The sequence below is a fragment of the Cyanistes caeruleus genome, chromosome Z (genome assembly GCF_971803275.1).
Source record: "Cyanistes caeruleus chromosome Z, bCyaCae1.hap1.1, whole genome shotgun sequence".
Lineage (NCBI taxonomy): Eukaryota > Metazoa > Chordata > Aves > Passeriformes > Paridae > Cyanistes > Cyanistes caeruleus.
The window spans coordinates 40,404,397-40,417,591 of record NC_141732.1 but is presented as its reverse complement, the minus strand read 5'-3'; the positions used below and the strand labels follow the sequence as shown (position 1 = coordinate 40,417,591).

The 13,195-nt window shown below is 39.8% G+C and overlaps 1 protein-coding gene across 5 annotated transcripts in view; it reads right to left on the bottom strand.

Annotated features, from left to right (window-relative positions):
- SLC71A2 (solute carrier family 71 member 2) overlaps nt 1-12,891 on the bottom strand; it is a 30,995-nt gene extending 18,104 nt beyond the window's left edge. For 2 of the 5 annotated variants that reach the window (XM_086866881.1, XM_086866883.1), the window contains exons 1-2: nt 12,219-12,891; nt 331-426 (exon numbers count right to left, since the gene is read on the bottom strand). In XM_086866881.1, coding sequence (XP_086723007.1) covers nt 331-426; nt 12,219-12,539 — 417 coding nt within the window. In that variant the 5' untranslated portion in view covers nt 12,540-12,891. Of the gene's footprint in view, nt 1-330; nt 427-11,831; nt 11,912-12,157 lie in introns of those variants that run through there. The other 3 variants (XM_086866882.1, XM_086866884.1, XM_086866885.1) reach the window with 2 other exon arrangements.
- Nucleotides 12,892-13,195: the final 304 nt, after the last annotated feature.

Below are 13,195 nucleotides of genomic sequence, written 5' to 3'. Positions count from 1 at the left end.
TTTATTCAATTGTTACAATTGGAAGACTAATTGAACTATGAAGTCTTGAAAAAGCCAGAATTTCTAGAGATACTTCAGTCAATAGACTAAACTGGTGTTACTCTAAAAGACAAGTAAGAGTTAAAGAAGAGTACAGCAGACTTTATCTATTTTTCTTTATCCTCTAGTCTTTCAGCAGTCCAGATCGCAGCTGCTAAGACTTCTGGAATTCAGGTAATGAGATATGCATTTATGTAAAGCAAATTAAACTTCAAATCCCTAGAAATTAGCAAATTAACATATGTCAACACCAAGATAACAGCTGAGGAACTGTGATGAACTGATACTTACCGTTAGCATTGGAGTTGTCAAGAGCCCCCAGGCAAAGAATTCTAGAAATATGACCACCACCGCATGGTATACGCTCGGCCGACCAATACCGTGTTGCTAAGAAAGAAAAACAAATGCAGTGGTTGTACACATCCAGTTCATTACATGTGCAAATATCTCTCTCGCAAACATGTTTTGAGCATAACCACTTTTCAGCATGACCTACTAACCAAGCCCTTGGGAACAACAATAAGCCAAACAAGGGAGGAGAAACTGTTCTGTATTACAAAACAATTAAAGATCTCTAGGGAACTTGAAACAGTTTGTTCCCCAGAACACCTGCTGACTGAAAAGAATTGTTGGCCCTATTCCTGACATTACCCTGCACTGCTTTCACCTCCAACATGCCTTTAGGCTTTCTGTCCCCTGAGCATTACTGACAACCCTTCCACAACAGAGTGACAAATTGTATGCCTCTCCCTTCTTCCTCCATAAGTGACAAGACACATACACTTTATTAAGATCACAGCATTGTTTCAAAAAACTATGGTAATGTTTTTATGCTCACAGGAGCTACAATTTTTGTATTTGAAAATGCCTAAGTATGAGAAAATAAGGACCTGCTTATCCTTGTCATCTGTACAAATACTTTCTGTTAATTGCTGATCAACTGATTCTATACTTGTGTCTGCAAATACAGACTGCTGACTGAGAAACTATTCTACTGGTCAACAAGTAATTCCAGAAAGAATTAGCAAACTATCAAAGTGCTCATGATTCTGTGAAACTGCTGCCATTCAAGATCAAAGGATTTGATCCCAGATGAGATTAATGAAATGGGCAGAACCCCTGGGAAAGGCATATTTAACAAGAAGTGCTGCTTGCTTGCTTTCTTCCCAAAAGAGATTTAAGCGGACGTGCTGAACCATCTAGTGGCCTTCACTGCAGTGAGAACAATGGTTGACAAGGGGGGACTGACAGATATAATTTAGATGGACTTCCGTAAAGACTTCAATGCAGCTCCATATGACACCCTTATCTCCAAAGAGGAAACACATGGATTTGAAGTGTGAACTATTTAGTGGATAAAGAACTGGCTGGATGGATGCAGCCAGAGAGTTGTGCTCAATGGCTCTGTGTGGTGGAGGCTGGTGACGAGTGGTGTCCCTCAGGGCTCTAATCTGGGACCAGTGTTCTTCAGTGTCTTCACTGATGACATAGGCAGAGAAATGGAGTGCAGCTTCAACAAGACTGCAGATGACACAAAGCAGTGCAGTACAGCTGACACAATGGAAGGACAGGCTGCCATCCACAGAGAAGGGGACAAGCTTGAGAATTGGGCCCACTAGTATCTCATGAAGTCTAACAGGTCTGGGTGCAAGGAGCTGCTCCTGGGTCAGGGCAATCCAGACATGAACACAGACAGGAGAAGAGAACAGCCCTGAGAAGGACTTGGGGGTTCTTGTGGATGAAAAGTTGGACATAAGACAGCAGTGTGCACTCACATCCTAGAAGACAAATCACATCCTGGGCTGCATTAAATGAGGAGTCGCCAGCAAGTGAAGGGAGGAGATTTTTGATCCTCTATTCTGTCCTCAGGAGACCTCATCTGTAAAATTGTGTCCAGCTCTGGAGCCATCAGCACAGGAAGGACATGAACCTATTATATTGGGTCCAGAGGAGACCATTAATCAGAAGGCTAGAACATCTCTCCTATGAAGACAGGCTGGGAGCACTGGAATTCTTCAGCCTCCAAGAAGAGAAGAGAAGAGAAGGCTCCAGGGAGACCTCTGTGGCCTCTCACTGCTTGAAGGGGTCTTTTGGAAAAGAATGACTTTTAAAAAAGGAAGAGTGACTTTTTACATGGGCAGAATATGATAGGAGAAGGGGAATGCTTTTAAATGAAAAAAGGAGAGATTTAGATTAGGTATTAGGAAGAAAGTCCTTAATAAATAGTGAGGCATTGCATCAAGTTGCCTAGAGAAGTTGTGGACATTCCATACTTGAAAGTGCGAAAGGCTACCTAGATGAGGCCCTGAGCAACTTATATAGTGGGTGGAATCTTCTCCACTGGTGAAGAAATTACATTATTTTCAAGGTTCCTTCCAACCAAAAGCATTCAGTAATGTTTTTATTTCTGACTACCCCTTGGCATAGTAACTTTTACATAGTTTTTGTGCTCCTGCCCAGCTCCTAACAACTGTCCTTCAGAAGATTTTTTTCAGTATTTCCAGCCAATCCACCATTGCACTCCAACAGAAGAGTGCAATTTAATAATGCAGAATTCTGCTGAAGGGACACTATCCAGTGATAAATATCAACCTGATTCATTTCAGCAAGTGGAGAGCAGGGTGAACATGAAACTCAGGATCTTCCACTGAATGTGAAAGAAGTCAGCCTAGGATGAAGGTAGAGTACAGACACCTTTGGTGTTTCTCCCCTGCTCAAAAAACTTTCACCCAGATTGGTAGAAATCACATGTTTTGAAAATCCTTGCATTACAAGATTCATTTAAGCTGTCTATAGAAAAAAAAGTGAAAAAACTCCTATTGTTTAAACAGTAAATGCATAGATCTGTAAGAATTTTTAGATCTGTCAGTTTATCAAAACCTGTAGCAACAGTGTATCCTAGCTAATAAGATTAAATTCACTTCCTACATTGCAGCTTGCTTCAAAGCATGAAGATTTGAAGAAAACAGTTCTCTTTCTCCTGAGAAACAATATAATATCATAGATCAAAGATTATCTCTGGAAGGCTAATAACTTTCAAGTATTATTAACATTTCTCTGTACATTACCATGCAAGTTTTAATTTCGAAATAGCAAAGATTCCAAAGGCTATGGGAGTAAAAAAAAAAAAAAACCAAAAAAAAACCTCCTTCATATAAGAACCCTGTAAGTACTTCTTACAAGATAATAGAATAACAATTTCATTGATTTTTTTTTGCCAAGATGCCTGTTGGTCAGACTAGCACTTAACACTAATTATACGGAAATCTGAAGACTCCTTGTACAGCAGTTTCCTCTGAAAAAAAGCAGATTTTACAGTAGAGTAAGTAAGGGACTCCCCAGACCTTCCCCTACCTCTACTTCCCTCATAACTTTTTATCACTAAGTGTGTTGCTGTATCATAAATATCTGGCCTGCATTTACCAAACATTTCTAATGCCATAAAAAATGAAGTTTTGTAGTTTTGTTAATAATGTTTTTATTACACGCAAATTTGATCTGAGATTTATATGGTTTAGCAGAAAGATGATGTACATACATACTCAAAGACATGCATGGAGATTAAAATAGTCTGGAAATAATTTCTGGCAGTATCATGCAGCTTAAAGTTAGCTGCACTGAACTACTTAAAAAAACAGAAAACACCACAGCCTTTTGGATTTATGCCATGACCTGGAAAACTAAAATTCAGATCCAAGATTCCGTTCAGAACGGAACATGTTCCTGTTAAAACTAAGACAGGTTTGAAGAATTCTATGTCAAATATACTAACACTACCGACCTGTGATCCACACTGACTGTAGGTGATGGTTTTCAGTTTTCTTTACAATGTCCTAAATCCCTAGATTAATTAAAAATCTTGTGCTAAAGGCTGCTTTGGAAAACAAAGATCATGAAACCAGGACAGCTCACTGACATCATATGGACTGATAAAGACAGTTAATTCTGAATGTTCATCTTTACTGTACTTCCCAAAAATTCCATCACAGAAGCTTCCAATTTTTAATCAAGCATCACCTATTTTTTAAGAAAAAAAAATAATTTATGATTGATCATGTATACAGCCTGGTCCACAGAATAAAAAAAGCAATGAAAACCCTTCACTTGGCTCAAAATCAAGGAGTCTTCTAAAAACACTTCACACTTGCCTTTATCATAAAGCTGTATCAGAACTATTCATTTCTGCATTGAGAAAATATCCTGCAACAAAACTCCATGCAATTTACACAACGTACTTTGAGTATGCAAAAAATGTTTATAAACCTTGAAACACAAGGACCTTTAGGCTTCTTGAATAAACAATAAATTCCTGAATAAACAACTTACCAAATTCCTTATGATTAAAAAGATTTTAAAAGCATTTCAGAAATATTGCAGATATGGTCAACATACAAGTTGCTTGCCTCATTCACTGCCCTCAAAAGTGGAAGTGCCATAAGAGCCCTCAGGAAGGCCTTAAAATTGTTATGGTCTTATGTCCTACTCACATGGATCATCTTCATGTGACAGACCTGTGTGTGGGCTGAGAAACTATGTATCAACCTTGTAACTGTCTTCAAATGCAGCTGTTTGTCAAGGTTTTATACTTGCACAATCATTAATGAGCAAAACATTACTTAATCTCAAATGCATAACAATACAAGTCTGAGGCCATCATTGTAAAATCTGAAGTCCTAAGAATTCTAGCAAAACATCTGTTATTTTTACATCCCCAGTTTTACACTTTTGCTCCTTCAATGCCTCTTTTCACTGCCCAATTCTTAAAAACAAACAAACAAACAAAAAAACCCCACATTTTTTCTTCTGCCTTTCTTGGAGTCAGAATAAATCCAGAAGTTAATTTGAAAGAAAAAAACTGGGGTAACTACTGTGAGGCAGTAGATTTTTATTTTTTTTAAAGCAAAACAGCTGTTGAATATTAATAAATCCAGGGAAGAATGTCAAATGATAAATCCAGCTGGTAATAATCGCTCATAGAAAAGAAGAAGGGAAACACATTCTAGTATTAGTAAGAATACCTTATCCAAGACATTCTGAAGAACAGCTAGTACAATTCACCCTAAAATATTCCACAGCAAAATGCAATCTTACAGCCAGTCCCAGGTCTGCAGAGCAAACCAAGAGCAGGCAGTATTTCTTATTCATACAGTTCTTAGGTAGCTATTTATCTGTTAATTCAAATCTATGATGTGATAATTAAAATTGTTTGAATGCCTGAAAAAGCACCTTAACATCAACTTCAAGCATGCCTAACTGTTTATTTCTTTAAAGAAATATGCTTTTTTGAGAACAAAATCACTTCTCACTGTTCAAATCCTCAAGTCCTCCAGAGCATCTTTTCAAAATTTTCCTATTTTTATGAGGGCCACACAGTCCTGATAGGCAAATCATGCAAAAGATTCATTTGGTTAAATACAGCAGGCTTTTTTTCGTCCCATAAGGGTGAAGCAGCAGAGCAGGACATGGTTTGTTTCAATATCCTACTGGAACAGCCCTAGGCAACCTGCACAGGCCTCACAGCTGATCCTGTCCTGAAGAGGAAGGTATCTCCCTAAAGTACCTTTCCAGTCACATAATCCTATTATCTTTCAGGCAGATAACAACCAAACTCAAAATGAACCCTCTGAACTGACAAACCACAGGAACTCGCCTTTGTCCCCCTGCACCATCCTGTGGGAAACTCCTTCCCACCAGACACTAGGGTATCTTAGGAGAGCCTGCTAGTTCCTTGTTCTACTTGCAGTACAGACATACCTTTGCAAAGAGCACTCACTGTCCTACATGTAAAACAACATTAAAATGAATTTGTACGCATTTTATAACTTCTTATTTTAAGTGCCTACAGAAAAATTTTCCCCTGCAAAAATTAACTGGTTAAAAGTAATTTTTTATACTACCACCTGCACTGCAGTCCACTATGTCAACTCTGATATTTCCAAGAAAAAAAAGAACTGAATTAACAGAATCAGTACACTGATGCTCCAAGAAACATGCTTTCATGTATGAATCATTCAGATCTTGAAGTTCATGACAAATTATAAAATTCATTCCCTTTACACATTTATCTTCACTATTTCATTAGTTCATAGTTTCATTTTCTTCACTATTTCATTAGTTTCCAAAAAAATACAGCCATTTCAAATGCCAGCTTTTCCTGGTATGTCTCACTACAAGACTATTTAATCATTATAGCTTATTCTTGCACAAGTATCATACCACCAATCCATCTCTCTTCATTCAACATTCTCTTTCTTCCACACCTATTACCCAGGTAGCTCTCTGGGGATACTGCATTTTTATCTCTTTCTAGTGACTATTTTAATTTTCAAACAGAAGCATTTTGGATCCATCTTAATTCCAGCTGCTGACCACAAATGCTGTTTATTGGAACTGGCAAAAATTCAGTGTAAAAATACTTAGAACACAAGTGAAAGTGCTTTCCACTCCAGTACAGCATTTTACATATGCCTTGTGAGCTGCAATATAAATCATAACTAATTCATATTATACATTGTCCAAACTTGTATTTCAGTTGCTAAACAAACACCTTAAGCTGATCTGTATCTGGACTGGAAGATCATGACACTTTCTCAGCAGAAAGCTAGGCTGAATCATATTGCCCAGGGCTAGAGTATCAGAACAACAATTCATTCAAAATGGAAAAGCCTGAAAATTTTGCAAGGAGAAATTGAGCCTTAAAAAGTTCCTGGAGTTCTCCAAAGCAAATGTACAGAGAAGGCAAATCACATCAATAACCCTTCTGAAAATTCAGTAGACATACTCAAAGATGCTCACTAAAGGCTCTTAAAGCAAGCAAACTCCTCACAGGAACTGAAAAGAAAGTAAACAAACAAACCAACCCACACATACATACACACACACACACACACAAAAAAAAAATTTAAAAAAAAAAAAACAACCCTAAAAAGCCCCCAAAACACACACAAAAATAACCCCCAGGACAACTTAAACAAATAAACCCACTGCAATCTGTTCATGCAGCACAGCAACATTACCAGATGACTCCTACTCCTCTGTCCTAGTACCTATGTTGTTTAACACATTCAGAAGTGAGCTGTAAAAAAGGATGAAAGTGAAATGACAAAGTTCATTGATGACAAAATGCAACTCACTTTGGAAGACTTATAGGGCAACAGTAAAGAACAACAAAAGTTAATGGAATCTGTAGAACAAATTAAACAGTAGATTGAAATTAATGTATATAAATTTAAATATACATTATGCAAACAAGAAGAAACAATTTTAATTCCACATATAGGACAACTACAACACAGGAATGTGATCCTGGAAAGAAAGAGTTAAATGAAAGAAATTAGTCTAGCATTCAGCAGTGGCTTACTAAAGCACATTCAGAAGAACTTTTCCTATTAGGAAAAAGATTATCACTATATTACTGCATTAACATGTGATGTGCCTGCCTTACTAATCCTCTTCTTCTGATGTTCTGACCATTTTTATTAGCTCTACATAAAGATCCTCTTCTTATCCCATGACTGTTTCATTCAGAAGCTTTAAGCAATACGCATTGTTGCATACAGAAGCACAAGAGGCCCACAGAAATAAAAATAACACTACCAAAGGTACAGAGGAATGCTGAAGCAGCTTCCTCAAAACCACAATAAAAATATCTGCAGAAAGATACAAATAGGATTCATTGAACAGGGAATGACACGAAGGGTATTAAGAAAAATTTGCCACTACCTCCTTATACTAAAACACAAGAAAATAAGTGGCACTTCACACAATCTATTCTTGAGGTCTAAAATGTCTTGCCATATTGTATTTCCTGCTGGGAACACATTCCTGTTTAAGCATAGATTGGACAAGTTTAGAAGCAGGCATCTTCTAAGGCATGCAAAGCATGACGACCATTTCTGGTTCAGTCTTCATGACTGAAGCCATTCAGGTAGGAAGACAAGCCAAGAAAACAATGCTGTACATCCTGCTACATTCTGAAAGCACCAGTCTGTACAGTAACTCACTACTTAATTAAACTACTTAATACAGAAATAACACATTAGCAGCGTATTACACTACAGCAAGTTGGAAGCCAATTTATCTAAGTTTTCCTTGTAAAACTTAGAAATACGTAGAACACTGAGATACTCCTCTAAAAACCCCTGGCTGCTTAGTTAATGCATGCTTCTCCATGGGACAGATAGTTACTACACCTCCTTGTCCAGTAGGCTAGGTTTGCATCTTCATAACTAATTACATAGCTATGACCTGATAATTTAAGTTTTTACTGCCCTAGTCTATAGTATGTCTCTGTCTCTCTTTGTTTCTTAAAATGCTAATCCATCACAGTCTTCTGGAACACAACACCATCCACACTGATAGAACCCGGGGCATCAGTGAAAGTAGATTTGTAACAGCAGAAGTGCCCTCTCAGCAAACATATAAACCAGAGTGATTTGCTTCTAAACAGAACAGCTGAACATTCCTGCTAACAGTTCAGACTTAATGTCAGTTTAACGGGATGGGAAGATTCAGGATGACATTGTCAGTCTTGAGAAAGCAATATTGTTCATCTTTAATTATTCAGATTTAAAAGTAAAAATACCCAGTGTGGAGAGAAAACACAAAGGATTAAACACCCAAACTAACAAATGAACAATGTTTTTACCACCAGCAGTACACTTTCAATTCTAAAAGCAAGAAATTTAAGAAACCAGCTTACTGAATTCACTAACCTGACCTGTTTCACTAAAGTCTCATAACACTAAATTATGCAGTCTTAGTTTTACTGTGCTGTATTCTTTATGGAGTATAAAAAAGAAAAATCCTAACACTGAGGATAAGAACATGTAATTTTTGGGTACATACAGTTGTGCTTCACTGTGTAGAATAGTTTAAATAATAAAGGCTGTTAAACTTCCAAGATCTACAGCTCAAAATGTTTCTATTATCTTTCCAAAATATATAAACGTCTTTGGCTTCATAATAGCTGAGGTGTTTTACAGTGTCCAAAAACATGAAACTAACATCTGATTAATTCCATTCTCTATTTAGGACTTCTCCCACAAAAGCACTTTAATTAAGACAGTATGACACTGTATTTTGCTGAAAACGTTCCTTAGTGTGACATTTTACTGACAATAGGTTGCACAGAAATGAAGTGCATAGTGCAAATATTCTGAATGCCATGCCAAGTTTTTACTACCAGTATTCATATTCATACATTCAGATGTAACAAGATTGCACAACAGCTAACAAAATGTCCCATGGCATCATTTACTTAAATTTCTGAGGCTCACTTAAGTGACAGTAATACAGGCAAGAAAAATTATTTAATTCCACTGGAATTCAGTTAAACATACTATTGTTCTTATTAATTTTGAGGCAGTAATTCTATTCATAAGAAGTCATTTGTTTAGCATTTGTATTTCAGCTCTTTGATTCGGTGAAGCCAATGCATTCAACAAGGTGAAGTTAGTTACAGCTACATCAAAAACCAGAATCTTCTTATATCCAAGCTGGAGGGGTAAAAAGAGAAAGCCTTGCACAACCTTACAGACTTGGTCATACTCTTCCACTTTGCCTTACTGATCTGATGTGAGGAAAGAGTAAAAATAAAAATGAAAAATTAAGACATTCTTTGCAGACCAAAGAAGCAGCTCACAAAAATTTTACTTCTGCATTTATTTATTCAGCAGCAGTCCAAGCAACGACCTTCCTCTTCCAAATGTCAGGGGTATCCCACTGATATCAAACAGACCTCTGCAACTACATCTAAAGCTATGATCTGGCCCCTCATATTTTATTATGAATAAGCTCTTTCAATATAGTCTAAGCAGAGAGAGTTGTAGCAATATGACAACCACGTGAGAATCACAGGGAGGTGCAGGAACTGCAATTACAAAACAGACTGTTCAGTCAGGAACAGATGCAGACCCTAACATGACCCTAACTGCACTTATGAAATATTGCTAGAGCCCCATGCCATTCTGTCTTGTACGAGATGCTTCCGAGGAATACAAAGTCCTCCAAGGCCATGACTAAGAGGGAAGGGACAAAAAAATAAACTCAGAAACACAAACCTCAGATCATTTTACAAAATTAAGGATTTATGTCACTTTGAAGCTAAATTTTCAAACTTATAGAACATATATTTTAAGTACTTAAAAGCACTTTTTTAACACTTGATCCAACTTTACCAAACATTACATCTATTAATAAAAAAAAAACAGGTTAGCACCTTTGTCAGTTATGGATTTAATTTCCATCTGGGTTTTACTTTTCAAAACTAGAGAAAGAAAAGTTTTTTGATTTCTTTTTAAATTTCCCTACATATACCTTCCATTTCCTAGCCTCTGTTCATACATCAAAAAATTCAACTGTTTTTCTTATATATAGTGAGATCAATCCTTTGTATCTTCCACCATATCTTCTGAGTTGATAAAACTGAAACCTTCTGTTTCTTAACTAAAACATTAACTTTCCAAAACTCTTTCAGAGATATTTTTGTAGTCTGACTTCAGATTGGGTTACTGCATCCCACATACACTAGACCCTTTAATGGGAACTGCTGTACACAAACCTGGAACAGCAATTCTACCATACAGCAGACATCAGCTGAAGAGTCTATCCAATCTGCTTTTTGGAGGGCATAACCATTTCTAAAAGACAACCAAAAGGCTCAAATATGGAAGTGATATACTATAAGAAGTGTGAAGCAGTCATTTTGGAATTAACTTACATTAAAAAATTACTTTACTAATTAATTCCATAGAACAACATTTTTCTACATCTTTAAAGTACCTTAACATCTTCATCAAATACAAGTAAGGTAGAAAGAATGTATGTGCATCAAACAAATGGTTTCAAGATATTTTTTTTAATATTCTTCATCTCTAGCCATGATATCACATTACTGCTACACTGCTAATGTTCAGCTAAAAATACTTCTTCACCTTCACATAAAACAGCACACTATCTCTGATAACAGAGATGCTTATCTGTGCGTGGACATGCAACACAAAAAGGAGATGCTGGCTCCCTGACACAAACCTAGCATTGTTTTAGAAGTTTTGGCATATGCAGTGCTTTCCGCATACCCAATTTTGTGAGTAAACTAATATTAAATTATTCAGGTACACATGAAGATAAATATACCCCAAGAAAATTTGTTAGTACCTTGCAATTCAGACACAAAAAAAAAAAAAAAAATACATGTGATTTCAACTTGCCAACAAAGATTCAGCGCAGTAAGGCATTGCCTTGTTTTGCACCTGTACCCCTTAAAAAAATTGTCAGTACCAGGATTTCATTACTTTGTGTCTTCCATGGGTTCTACTCCATCTTGACCTCCGGGCTAACTTGAACAACACAGGATGGGTTATACCGCCTCAGCCAGTACCCTGCCTGAAACAAGTCACCTGTCATCTACTGCAGAAAGCTCAAGGGATGCGACCTCTGATCTGGTTTTAAGGCACCTTCTGAGCACACTGACGTACTGAGGGAAAGGATTAAGACTTTTTCTGCAGAAAGCAATTACGCACCGCTACCACATTTATAAAAGTAACTTTGCAGCGAGGGAGCGCACGGATCACTCACTCCCTTCCAGCTCCTTTTTTCTGCACAACACGATCTCACTGCTTACTGTGAACAGACGAAACAGAAAGCACAGCAACTTATAAAAACTGCACACGGTAACCCCGTGGGTTAGGTTCAACAAGGAGCACCTCCAAGAGCTCCTAAGGAAAACTTAAGTTTTACCCTCCTGGCACCTAGGATTCATACAGTTTAAAAGAAAACTTATTTACAGCCACCTGCTCACAGGTGCGGTTACTCAGGTTACTCCGCCCCGGACAAACTCGAACATACCGGGGTTGTTACGGACGGGCAGGGCAGGGCCGACCCGAAGAACCCGCCGCACCCCAACTTCCCTACGGCACCCGGGGCAGGACACTCCAGGAAACATCTCGGCGGGCAGCTGAGGAGGGGCAACCCGTCACGGGCGGGCAGGGCACTGATACCCACGGGCAGCCCGGCCCAGCCCGCAACGCACGGCCGCCCTCAGGGCTGGCAGGATCCGCACGCAGCCGCAGCCGCCGCCGCCACCTCTACGGAGCCCCCGCTCCCATCCGGCACTCACTATGCCACAGCCGCCCGCCGTCAGGCCGATCCTCTTCACCAGCATGATGCAGCCGCCCCACCTGGCGCCGCCGCCGCCCTCCCACGACGGCTGCAACGACGACAACGGAGGCAGCGGCGGCTCCTCCTCCTCCTCCTCTGCCGCCCGGTCCCGGGCTGGCGGCGGCTCCGGCTCCGGCTCGGGGCTCATGTCGCTCCCACCATGACCGCTCCCGGAGCGGCCGGGCCGGACCGGGCCGCCGGCGGCTGCAGCGGCCGCCTCCGCCAGACTCACGTGACTGCGCGGCCCCGCCCTCCTCGCGCCGAACCGCCCTCACCCCTGAGGCGGGTTCCAGCGGGGGGCGGGCGTGGTAGCAGTGTTCCCTCCGGGAATCGAGGGTCATTGGGGTTGGAAAGGGCTTCTGGGGTCATCGAGTCTAACCTACGACCGAACGCCACCTTATTACCTAGACCATGGCACTGAGTGCCACACACAGTCTTTCCTTAAAGACCTTCTGCGTTAGTGACTCCACCACGTCCCTGGGGAGTCCATTCCAATGTCTAGTCACCCCTTCTCTGAAGAATTCTTCCTAATGTCCAGCCTTTCCTAATGTAAACCTTTACCGGCACACATAAGCCTGTGTCCTCTTGTCCTGCCAGGGAAAGAGGACGACCCCCACCTGGCTATGCCCTCCTGTCAGGTGATTATTTAGAGTGATAAGGTCTCCTCTCATTCTCCTTTTCTCCAGGCTAAACACCCCCACCTCCCTCAGCCATTACTTGTGCTCCAGACTCTTCACCAGCTGTGTTGCTCTTCTCTGGACATGCTCCATCACCTCAACATGCTTGAATTGTTGGGCCCAGAGCTGGACACAGGATTCAAGGTGCGGCCTTACCAGTGCTGAGTACAGGAGACAGTCATTGTCCTGGTCCTGCTGGACACACTACTGATCCACAAGGTGAATGTCCTCCAGACTAGCATTCTATGTGTCTCAGGCAAACCTTTCTGAAGCCCTTGGTACTTTGTCATCCGGCAGATGTTACGGCAGGCTCAGTTTTC